General features: G+C 39.9%; 1 protein-coding gene across 3 annotated transcripts in view; it reads left to right on the top strand.

The window, feature by feature from the left end:
* Window positions 1-12,484, top strand: part of LOC143276261 (ras-related protein Rab-14-like) — a 36,478-nt gene extending 23,994 nt beyond the window's left edge. For 2 of the 3 annotated variants that reach the window (XM_076580747.1, XM_076580748.1), the window contains exons 8-9: window positions 913-981; window positions 2,273-12,484. In XM_076580747.1, the coding sequence (XP_076436862.1) occupies window positions 913-981; window positions 2,273-2,378 (175 nt within the window). In that variant the 3' untranslated portion in view covers window positions 2,379-12,484. The remainder of the gene's footprint in view (window positions 1-912; window positions 982-2,272) is intronic. The other variant, XR_013053532.1, reaches the window with a different exon arrangement.
* Window positions 12,485-13,193: the final 709 nt, after the last annotated feature.

The raw sequence follows: 13,193 nt of genomic DNA, 5'->3' as shown, positions 1-13,193 counted from the left end.
AGACTCACTTGTGATAAATTACGTCCCCTAGCATTAATTACAGAGTAATTTCCCTTCTCTACTTTCTGCACCAAAACGTTTGCAAAATAAATAAAAATTCCATGCTTAGCAAAAGAAGTTCCTGTTTGAACAAAAAATGATAATAATGACTCCTCTAGTTGTTGTGTCAGAATAAGAGGTCAAAGTGCCAAGTTTAGAGAATACAAAAAATATAAATATAACAGTAAATGCAGTTTGCATATAATTAGGCTTCTATTTTAATTTTTTTGTGCCCATCCCAGAGGTGCAATATTGTTTTAAACAAGATGACTGGAAAGAACTGAATTTTTCCTATTTTTATGCCAAATTTGGTGTCAACTGACAAAGTATTTGCAGAGAAAATGTCAATGTTAAAGTTTACCACGGACACACAGACACACGGACACACACACACACACACAGACAACCGAACACCGGGTTAAAACATAGACTCACTTTGTTTACACAAGTGAGTCAAACAAGACACATCGCGTGAAGAGTTATAGACAAAAGCACAACAGGAGCCATGAAGAGAACACACTGGCATTCACATACATTTTTTTTTTTTTTCAATCATCCACATTTTCTTCAATGTCAGGGTGAAAATATTTTCACTACATATAGTATTGTGTTAATGTATTATCATCTTTTTCGTCATTGCAGTTGAATAGATGTCTCTGTGCGAAACTGGGCTTGTCCTCGTAGGGCTACTATGCAGCACCACCCTTTTGTTCTTTCTTTCTTCTGCCTGCATGTGTCTGTTTTCCTATCAAAGTGGAGTTTTCTTCAGAATTTCACCAGGAACAAGTGAGTCAAAAAAAACAAAAAAACCCATACCAACAGCAACAACAACAACAGCAGCAGCAAACCCAACAACTGTGGTGCTTGTTTCAGGGGACAGAATGTGGAGGACGCTTTTTTGGATACGGCCAAGAAGATCTACCAGAACATACAGGATGGAAGGTGTGTGTGTGTGTTGTGTGTGTGTGTGTGTGTGTGTGTGTGTGTGTGTGTGTGTGTGTTAATCCTGTTAACACCAAACTTAGAAATAGAGGGTAAAACTTTTCTTTCTGTACATTCTAACGAGAGTTAACAACAAAAGTGAAAAAAAAAAAAAAAAAAAACCCACTAAAATCATTTTTTCCCCACACATTCTAATTATGTACTGACAGTAAAGAAAAGTAAAAGAAATGAGATATTGAGGATGGATGATGGCATGCGTTGCGACAATTCATCATTTGTTGAGTGATGGCCCAGTGGTAAAGTGTCTGTCTAGGAAGCGAGAGAATCCTGTGTGTGTGATAAACCGTGATCCTGTGTTTAGCATGCACTTAGTGCATGTGAAAGATCACACAACAGCTAAAGAGTTGGCCCTGGCAAAATTCTGTAAGAAAATCTGCTTTGAAAAAAAAAAAAAAGAAAGAAAGAAAAAAAATCGTTGGTACTGCACTGTGAGCAGCCAGATTTTCTCGCAGAGAAATCTGTTGTGACAAAAAGGTAATATAATACAGTACAACACAACACAGCACAATACAAATATGATGAAATACAATAAATACTGTACAATTCAGTACATGGTAGTACAATACAGTAGAGTGCAATGTAGTACTATGCAATACAATATAATACAATACAATGCAGTACAGTACATTACAATACTGTATAGTACAGTACAATTTATTACAAGGCAGCACAGTGCAGTGCAATAATACAGTGCAGTACAGGACAGCACAATACAATACAATGCAATACAATATGATACAATGAAATGCAATGCAGTACAGTACAGTACAGTACAATTTATTACAATGCAGCACAGTGCAATGAAATAATACAGTGCAGTACAGCATAGCACAGCACAAAAATACAATACAGTACAGTGCAGTACAGTGCAGCACAGTGCAATACAATCCAGTACAGCACAGCACAAAAATACAATACAATACAGTACAGTACAGTACAATTTATTACAATGCAGCACAGTGCAATACAATCCAGTACAGCACAGCACAGTACAGTACCAAACATTACAGTACAATTCATTACAATGCAGCACAGCACAGCACAGCACAATACAATACAGCACAGCACAGCACAGTACAATAATACAACGCAACACAGCACAGCACAACACAGTACAGAACAATACAATGCAATACAGCACAGCACAAGACAGCACAACACAGCACAGGACAGGACAACACAGCACAGCAAAGAACAGCACATTGTCACTTTTGTTGGTTTTCTTCCCCAGTCTGGACCTGAATGCGGCGGAGTCGGGCGTTCAGCACAAGCCTGCCACGCCCCGCAACGCTGTCAACAACGACCAGCCTCCTAACAAGGAGGGCTGTGCCTGCTAGTGCTCTCTCCCCCCCTCTCTCTCTTCCTGTCTGTTGTTACCTCTTTTACTGTGTTTTGAGTTGGAGAGATGTGAGTGTGTGTGTGTGTGTGTACTTTTGTGTGAGTGTGTGTGTGTGTGTGTGTGTGTGTTTGAAGGGGTGTGTGCCTGCTAGTGCTCTCTCCCCCCCCTCTCTCTTCCTGTCTGTTGTTACCTCTTTTACTGTGTTTTGAGTTGGAGAGAGGTGTGTGTGCGCGCGCGCGCGCGTGTGTGTGTGTGTGTGTGTGAAGAGGGGTGTGCCTGTTAGTTCTTAGGATTCTTTGCCACTTTTCCACCTCTCTCTCTCCCTGTCTGTCTGTTGTTAACTCTTTTACTGTGTTTTGAGTTGGAGGTGTGTGTGTGTGCGAGTGTGTGTGTGTGTGTGTGTGTGCACAAGTGTGTGCATGTGTGTGTGTGTGTGTGTGTCACACACCTAAAGTCTAGGTTTTTTGCTTTTTTTGTAAGAGATCTCTTTGGAGCAAACTGTTTTACTGTCAAGAGTTCTGATTGGCCAGAGTGAACCAAGATTTCACTGTGAAGAGTTCTGGTTGGGTGAAACGTGTGGTTGATGGTCTGAGGGGGGCTGGACGAAAGCTTTACTGAGTCACATTGCCACTGGATTTTGACAGTGACTGATGTCATGAGCTAACAGTGGTTTAGTGATTTAAAAAAAAAAAAAAATTAAGCAAACAGTAATGTTATTGAGCAAGTGGCGATCTAGTAATGTAAAGAGTAAGCAGTGATTTTGTAATGTAATGGGCAAATGAGGATTCAGTAATGTAAACTGATGAGCAAACATTGATTTTGTTTTATAACTGGCAAGTGGTGATTTTGTGATGTGGTGAGCAGTTGGTGATTTAGTGATGTGATTAAGCAAGCAATGATTGAATGATGTAATTGATGAGCAGTTGGTGATCTAGTGATGTAATTGAGCAAGTGGTGATTTTGTGACGCAGGTGATGAGCAACTGGTGATTAGTGATGTGATTACTGAGCTTGTAATGATTTAGTGATGTAATTGATGAGCAAGTGGTGACATAGTGAGCTAATGAGCCAGCAGTGATTTAGTGATGGAATGAGCTGGTGGTGGTCTAGTGATGTAATTGATGAGCAAATGGTGATTTTTTTTTTTTTTATTTTTTTTTATTTATAGCAAGTAGTGATTTAGTGATGGAATGAGCTGGTGGTAGTTTTGTGATGTAATTGATCAGCAGATGGTGATTTCTTTTTTCTTTAATTTTTTATTATTTTTATTTTTAAGTAGTGATTTTGTGATGTAATGAGCAGGTGTTGATTTAGTGATGTTATGAAACGGTGATCTGATTGTAAGTGTTCATATCAATCATTGTTTGATGATGCAGAGAGGTAGCGCTTGGTAGCACAAAAAATGTTGTTTTATAATTGTGTGTAAATTATGATGATTTCTTCCTCTTGTTTACTGGTTTCTGTCTATGCCTCTTTGTGTGAGAGTGACTCTGTGTGTGTGTGTGTGTGTGTGTGTGTGTATGTGTCTGTATGTGAGAGTGACTCTGTGTGTGTTTGTGTGTGCATGTGTGTGTGTGTGTACATGTATGTGTGTCAGTATGTGTGTGCATGTATGTGTATTTGTACATGTGTGTATTGATATGTGTGTGTGCGTGCATGCATATGTGTGTGTGTGTGTGTGTGTGTGTTTTGTCATAATATCTAGGCAGTATCTGTGTTAGTGTAATGATATGTGCATTTGTTTTTATGTTTGTTTATTTGTTTGTTCGTTTTTTTGCGCAACAGTCAGCATAATTATCACTGTCCTGAAAAACGTGTACATTGTGTATTGCTGTAAGAATGATGAATACGACAGTGTACTCATTATGATTAGCATTCTTTCACAAAATGTGATATACAACAGTGTGTGTGTGTGCATGATTGCAAGAGTGTTTGTGTATATGTGTTCATGTGTGTGTGTGTGTGTTTCACATCCAGACATTCCACACTGACCAACTTGTGCGGTAGTTATGTCAGAAGAGTGCTCATGAGTGTTGATGCTTTGAAATAATGATGTCATTCAAATTTTCTTCAATGCAGATATATATGTGAAACTTTTTGTGTGTGTGAAGAAAAGTGGACTCTGTGCTATTTTTGTTGAGAAACGTGCAATGGGTTTTAAAGACTGTTTTGAGTGATGAAGCCTCAGTTGGATTTGCTGACTTTTGAGTTAATTTGCTTTTTGTTTTATTTTGACCATTGAGATTAATCTACAACATTTTTTTGTGATGCATTTTGAACATCGTGTTGCGGGGGGTGGGGGTGTGGCGGTGGGGTGGGGGTGGGGAGAGATGACAGGATGGTGTAAAAACTGCAGGTAAATGAGCAACGGAGACATGAGAGGGTGAAGTATTCTGCAACAAGCGCCACACTTTCCTGTAAATTAACCCCTTAACTGCTACTGATGAGAACACTGGTCAGTGAAGGGGTCCGGTCAGGATGTCGGGGTGTTTTTTCTTTTTTCTTTTTTTTGTCCTTTTACTGATCTGCTTCCCCTGGGGACTGCATTATTTGCTTTCATCAAATCAATCACACCACTTAACTCTCTCCGGATGAAGGAATGCATGAGCATTCCTACGTAAAATGTATTCGGTTTTAGACGACGGAATGGAATAGCATTTTCTAGAAATAAAAATCCATCACGCGCTGTACATGTGATTTTGTGATTAGCCAAGCAGAGTGCGCTATTCTGGGTCACTCCACAATTGAATGGTACGATTGGTCAGCCTGCCATGTGTGGCCCGTTTCGCACACACGCTGACAAAAGTCACTGACCGGTCGTCTGCTCGCGTGCCAGCCTGTTAGCAAAGCGGGCTCTTCTCAAAATGTTGTGAAGCGAACAAGGCAGCGACGGCAACGTTTTAGGGTTGCCGAAGTACTTGAAATGCTACAAACTGAAGGGTCGGACATTGAAGAGGTGGATGATGATGAAGAAGAAAGCGAATTTAATGCAGAAAGCGAGCATGGGTATGGTGATTCGGGGTGAAAAATTGGCAGTATTTTCTACATATGGCAAAACTGTAAAAATAAGATGAGATATTTGATTTTTTTTTATATGTATTAGCTCAACACGTAATAAACCAGTTCTGAAAGTTTCATTTTCTTACTGTGTATTTTTTGTAATTTTTTTCCAAACCCTTACAAATGGTCCGTCTGTGGGGAAAAGCAAGGGAGAAAACTTGTCGTCCCGAGTGAGTTAACTCTTTGACTGCCGTGGAGAAAGGAGAAGAAAGAGGCTTTTCAAGTCAGAAGTCAATATCCAGAACAACCAGCCCCAAGTTGAGAAACTGGTCTGGAGATATACTACTCCAGATCAAATTGATGAACTTTTAGCCTTCTAGTTCTCAACCTATTTCCCTTCTTTTTATGGTGTCATCAGTGACGTCACTGTGGACGTAAGTGCTATGTCCTACAGCAGTCCAGGGGTTTTAACTTGTTTTACCCCGCTCCTGAGCTTTGCTTGGGCGTCAGATTCATTTCATTAAGACAGTTTCCATGACCCTAAATATGCATGAGCCACAAGCGAAAAGAACTAACTTGGACGATATTTCTGGCTTTTGTCAACACGTGACAATTTTAAGGGAAAGACCGGTAGATATCAGTGTATTTCTGGCTTTTGTCATCACGTGACAATTAAGGAAAACACCGGTAGATAACAGTGTATTTCTGGCTTTTGTCATAATGTGTCAATTTTAAGGGAAAGACCGGTAGATATAAGTGTATTTCTGGCTTTTGTCATCACGTGTCAATTTTAAGGGAAAGACCGGTAGATATCAGTGTATTTCTGGCTTTTGTCATAATGTGTCAATTTTAAGGGAAACACTGGTAGATATCAGTGTATTTCTGGCTTTTGTCAACACGTGTCAATTGAGAAAGACCAGTAGATATAAGTGTATTTCTGGCTTTTGTCAATATGTGTCAATTTTAAGGGAAAGACCGGTAGACGTCAGTGTATTTCTGGTTTTTGTCAACACGTGTCAATTGGGAAAGACCGGTAGATATCAGTGTATTTCTGGCTTTTGTCAACACGTGTCAATTGGGAAAGACCGGTAGATGTCTGTATTTCTGGCTTTTGTCATCACATGTCAATTTTAAGGGAAAGACCGGTAGACAGTGTATTTTAAGATTTTTTGTTTTTTTACCTCAAAATGACAGGGATGCCTACGGAGGCTGTGAACTCCCCCGCGTTGAAAGGGTTAACAAGTACACAGGCAGCAGCACTTGACACCCCTGACACGTCAATTTCATTTCATTGTGGTTCAGCAGACAAGGGGTTAAATGGCACGGAAAATGAATTCTTCCAGCAGATAAGTTACACAATACTACTTTAGGACTGTAGCATGGTTGTATTCTGGGCGAGGCTCTGTGATAGATTGTGTGAATTATTGAAATCGTGTAGATTATGTGAGTTATTGACATTGTGAGGTTTTGATGTTCTTGTACTGTGTGGAGTGAGCGCACCGTGTGGAGGAAGGTGGCAGAATGGTTGACACTGTCACAGTCTGTCTGTCTTTCTTTCTTTTGCGTTCGACAGCTACGCAGTCAGGGTCGAAGTCCGAGGGATGCCACAAACTCGGACGTCCGGTGAAGATCGGCTACCGTTCCCCAGAGCTTTTTGAGGTTGAGGGCCCGGCACCGTCTCCCCCCGGCCATGGTTCAGGAAGATGACACCACATCGGTCTAACGTTGTCTGCGTAGCCATGTGTCGTAGGGTGCGTGCACAGCCGATTTTGACTAGATCACGCCCCTTAGAGAGGCCACTGTGGCGCCGTCTTCGGTGATCTCCTGTTCTGGTAACGGTTTACAGTTGGCTGGGTTTTCTCTTGGGAGTTTTCCTTCTCTTGGAAGGACTGCCTGCTGAGGCTAACGGACTCCATCTGCCCGGGTTTGAAATCAGAGTTGTCCTTCTCCTAGACTATGTGGGTCCACGGCACCTTATTCCATATCATTTGGTGCAACCCCCAAATGGAGGGCTCCCCCATCCGCCACCCGGGGGATGCGCCCCTACGCCGTATAGTCCCAGCGCGAGGAGTCTTATCTGTCAAAACAGTGTCCGAGAGGGTCTTGGGTTTGAATCCTAGTCTCACCCTTTCTCCCAAGTTTGACTGGACAGTCAAGCTGAGTATTTGCGTCATTTGGATGAGACGATAGGCCGAGATCTCCTGTGTGCAGCACACACTTGGAGTACTGAAAAAAACCTATGGGAATGTACATGTTGTCCTCTAGCAAAATTTTGTTGAAGAAATCCACTCTGATAGGAAAAGAACTATATATATATATATATGTATGTATGTATATATTTAAATGTGTGTGTATGTATGTATGCACTCAAGACCTAAATAGCATGTTGGATAATGCTGCAGCTTATCAGGCATATCCGCCTAGCAGACGTGGTGTAGCGTAAATGGATTTGTCCGAACGCAGTGATGCCTCCATGAGAAACTGAAAACCGATGAACGTATGTGAATGAGCTCACCAACAATAAACAGGGAATGTATTTCAGTGAGAGCTGTGCGTGAAGGTATTTGCTCCGGAAAGTGGAAAAAAAAAGTCTCTTGGTGCTGTAACGGTGATGTGGTGGAAAAGCATCCGATTGGGAAGCAAGTGTACGTGTGTTGGAGTCCCATAGAGACTGGGATTTTCTACTCCTCCATCCGCTAGACCTTGAACGGCAGTCTGCGTGCCAGTTTTTTTTTTTTTTTTTTTTTCCTGATTAGACAATAAACTGACGTCCTGTGTGCAGCATGCACGAAGCCACAGCAACAAGGTGCTTGTCTCTGTGTAGCAAAATCCACTTAGTTAAAACAAATACACTTGCAAACAGGGGGAAAATATATATATATATATATATATATATATATATTGGTGGCACTGCACTGTGACGACACATTCTCCCAGGTGAGAGCAGGCACAAAGTTCAAACAGAGGTCAATGAGAGACTTGAGAGATAATGTGGTGGGATTTCTGTCGGCAGTGTGGGAATATCTCTACATGTAGGAAGTCATTATCTTGAGAGAGAATGTGGTGGGATTTCTGTCGGCAGTGTGGGAATATCTCTACATGTAGGAAGTCATTATCTTGAGAGATAATGTGGTGGGATTTCTGTTGGCAATGTGGGAATATCTACATGTAGGAAGTCATTATCTTGAGAGATGATGTGGGATTTCTGTTGGCAGTGTGGGAATATCTCTACATGTAGGAAGTCATTATCTTGAGAGATAATGTGGTGGGATTTCTGTTGGCAGTGTGGGAAAATCTCTACATGTAGAAGGTCATATCTTGAGAGAGAATGTGGTGGGATTTCTGTTGGCAATGTGGGAATATCTCTACATGTAGGAAGTCATTATCTTGAGAGATAATGTGGTGGGATTTCTGTCGGCAGTGTGGGAATATCTCTACATGTAGGAAGTCATTATCTTGAGAGAGAATGTGGTGGGATTTCTGTTGGCAGTGTGGGAATATCTCTACATGTAGGAAGTCATTATCTTGAGAGAGAATGTGGTGGGATTTCTGTTGGCAATGTGGGAATATCTCTACATGTAGGAGGTCATATCTTGAGAGAGAATGTGGTGGGATTTCTGTTGGGAGTTTGGGAATATCTCTACATGTAGGAAGTCATTATCTTGAGAGATAATGTGGTGGGATTTCTGTTGGGAGTTTGGGAATATCTCTACATGTAGGAAGTCATTATCTTGAGAGATAATGTGGTGGGATTTCTGTTGGCAATGTGGGAATATCTCTACATGTAGGAAGTCATTATCTTGAGAGATAATGTGGTGGGATTTCTGTTGGCAATGTGGGAATATCTACACGTAGGAAGTCATTATCTTGAGAGATGATGTGGTGGGATTTCTGTCGGCAGTGTGGGAATATCTCTACATGTAGGAAGTCATTATCTTGAGAGACAATGTGGTGGGATTTCTGTTGGCAATGTGGGAATATCTCTACATGTAGGAGGTCATATCTTGAGAGAGAATGTGGTGGGATTCCTGTTGGCAATGTGGGAATATCTCTACATGTAGGAGGTCATATCTTGAGAGATAATGTGGTGGGATTTCTGTTGGCAGTGTGGGAATATCTCTTCATGTAGGAGGTCATATCTTTCTTTCTTGTTTTCTGCTTTGCTTGGTCCTTTCAATTATATTTTTGCTTGGTCTTGAGAGTCTTGAATATTTTTTAGGTTTATTTTATTTTTTTCAGGCCTTGATAATTCGGTACTCTTTACATGATGCATTCTTTTTTTGGGAGGGTCAAAGGTGTGTGAGATTCCCGCTGATTTTTATGAAGATTTTTTTTTTCTTTTAGGTTTTGTGTGCCTGTTTTAATGTATGATTTTGTGTATTATGGAAAATTAAATCTATATTCAGCTGAGAATATTAAAAAAAAAAAAAAAAAAAAAAAATTCCTGGCAAAAAATTGACCAAATGGTCAACATCAGAGGCATGTCCTAGGTTAATGAGACTGTTCTTGTGCCTGATTTTCTCTCTCAGGTTTCTCTCTTTTCAGGTTTTCACATGATTGATGTTTGATGGTGGCACTAGCCCTGATGGGGTCCTGTACTGTCGCATGCATGATTATTGCAATAAGCAACAGGGTTGATAAATCATAATGACAGAAATTGTGTCCTTGACATTGAAAAGAGAGAAACATGCCTATAATTATCATTCCAGAATTAATTGTTGACAGTGCACTGTAATCCTCACCGAAATTAAAAGATTGTATGGTATGGTATTATATTGTATTACTCTTGTCACAACAGATTCCTCTCTGTGAAATTCAGTCTGAACTCCCCATGGAGTGAGCATCACTACTGTAAGAGTGCCATCCTTTTTTTTTTTTTTTTTTTTTAATTTTGGTCTTCACAATTTTGTCAGGGACAACCCTTAAGTTGCTGTGGGATTTTTTATTATAAATGTGCCAGATTCACGCTGCAAACAGGACGTCGGGTTTATCATCTCTCCTGAGAGAGGGTCTAAATGCCCTGTTACTGGAAAAAGAGTGGTATGAGCTTAACATAATCATTTATGCATGGAGACAGGCCTACCATAATTATCCATTGATGCAGACAGGCCTAACATGTATCATGTATGGATGCAGACAGGCGTGTACCATATGCAAAGGTGTCAACCGGTTTGGACCTGCTGTGTTCACTTCGGCAAAGTGAACTGAATGGTTATGGTGAATGATTGGTTGTAAAATATTATGGTGGCCAAATTTGTGGTGATATCTTCCTTTTTTTTATGCTTTGGTTTATCACCCTTGTGGCTGTTCTGCCAAGAGTTTGCATGTTGCCATGGTGATCCAGGGCTGTACCGTTTCACTGAAAAGGGGAGTCAGGACTTCTGATCAGTTTGGGAACCTCAGGGGTCACTGGGACTCTTTTTATGAGAATTCTAAGGGGTGGATGGGTGGGGGGGTGGGAGGTCCTAGACTTCCTTCAGAGTCCACTCGAATGCTGATCATTCTAACCAAATCTGCATTGCTGCACACAGAAAAGGCAGGCATTCTCAACAAATCTGCATTGCCGCACATAAAAAGACATGCGTTGTCATGAAATCTGCATTACTGCTCATAATAACAAAAGCGCAGGCATTCTTAACAAATGGTCATAGCTCAACATAAAAAGGCAGGAATTCCTATCAAATCTGCACTGCTACTCATTAAAAGACAGCCATTCTAATCAAATCTGCATTGCTACTCTTTAAAAGACAGCCATTCTAATCAAATCTGCATTGCAACTCATTAAAAGAGAGGCATTCTGGCAAATCAGCTCCACAAAAAAAAGGGAGGCATTCTAATCAAATCAACATCACTCCACACAAAAATACAGGCATACCTCGTACTTCTGGTCATGATTGCACAGGTTTGTGGGCCAAGAAGCCGTGAAGGGAAAGATCTCTTCTTTGTAGCAGACCACTTTTGTGTCAGACTGAATCTCCCCACACAGGACTTTCACTCTGTGTATGTGCTGGTTCTAGAAGTTTTCAGGACGTCCCAGAGACCTGCAGGATGAACAAGCAGTGTGTCCTTCCCCTTCCTTAAGTGGCAGGGAGGAATGTTTATGTCTTGTCAGAAGCCTTGAAAAGCAGCATGAAAGGGGTCTGGTCAACCTGATTTACCTGCGGGTGGTCATATTACTACATTTATAGTCTCGTCCTTAAGATTCTGTACAGATTCTGCTTCACACAAATTGTTGCATTGCTTTGGTGGCTGATGTAACCGAATTTTAAAAAAAAGGGGGATATATGACTATTATTATAACCAAACATATAATAGAAAACAAAAGTGCTTTGTGAGTATAGTGGGCAAGCGTTAAAACAATAATTATTTATTGACAGGCTTTGTTAGGAGTAGGATATATTTAGGAATGTATAGACATATATACAAATTGTGGGATGGTATCTATGCCAATAAATGTGTGAACATACTGTGGGCAGTAAAACCTCATTGTGTATCAGTGCATGCAGCTTCTGGTTCTTTTTTTTTTACAGGCTTACGACCTTATTCATTTGTATATGCATTCATTTAAAATGTTCAAACATAGATATGCAAACACAAATGATAGACATGCAAACACAAATACACATGCATGCTTAGTCACACACACACACACACACACACAAACACGCACACACAAATGTGCTTGCATGCATACAAACACACTGAAAACTTCCAGTGATGTTTTTTGCTCCAAGAAAAAGACAATGTGTTAAAGCCAAGATGTGTCCTGATGGGTGTGTATATTTTACAGTAGTGATCATGATACATCTGATACTTTTATTACAGGAGATTCCTGTTCGTCTTATTTCCATGTCTGTCCATGTGAGTGTTTGCTTATGCGTCAGTATGTGGGAACATCTGAATCAGTCATTCTGTGTTATCGTATCCTTGCGCATGAGTCTGATTTTATATTTGTGCAGATCTTGATTTTATTTTTCTCTTGCTGTTTTTGATGTTCATGGCACAAGTACTGTGTGATTGTACCGAATCCTTTTTTGTTTCTGTTGTGTTAGTACTTGAGTGCAATGCATAGCTTGTGGACATTAAACGTATTGGTTGTACTATTTGACTGGCATAATGTTGGACATTTGTTATTGAGCAAATGCTCATGATTGCTGTCAGGCAATATTGTGGGCTGATCCATACTATACGGTGTTCATTTAGATGTATTGTATATAACCTGCTGTCATTTCACTCGTCATATCTGGAAGAGAATAGACAAATTACAAAGATTAAATTGAAGACAGTAAATGATGACTGAACTGGAGATACAGAAAATCTACTGAATATTAAAATGGGGGACAGGAATATATATATATATATATATATATATATATATATATATATATATATATATATCTGAAAAAGAGAATAGAAATTAGATTTAAAACAGTAAAATGATAATTAAACTGAAGATGTGGATAATCATTTGAATATTAAATTGAAGACAGTGAAATATGCATTTAAAATGAACACACAGACACACAAAAGAAAATACATGTAGAGAATAACAGTTAAATTGAAGACAGTAAAATAATGATTGAAACTGAAGGCAACAACATGAAAAATAAACTTAGCCAACAAGCAGAGCAGTACAAATACATTAATCAAGAAAATGAAAACAACAAACAAACAAACAAACAAAAAAAAAACCCCAAAACGGAAATGATTTTGGATATGTGTGTGTGTGTGTGTGTGTGTGCTTTAAAAAATTAACAACAACAACAACAACAAACAGAAAAAACAAGAACAACAACAAACCTAACAATATTACG

Source organism: Babylonia areolata, chromosome 31 (assembly GCF_041734735.1).
Source record: "Babylonia areolata isolate BAREFJ2019XMU chromosome 31, ASM4173473v1, whole genome shotgun sequence".
In the NCBI taxonomy this organism is placed as follows: domain Eukaryota; kingdom Metazoa; phylum Mollusca; class Gastropoda; order Neogastropoda; family Buccinidae; genus Babylonia; species Babylonia areolata.
Note: the sequence above shows the minus strand (reverse complement) of the source record. Positions and strands in the feature narration are given on the sequence as shown.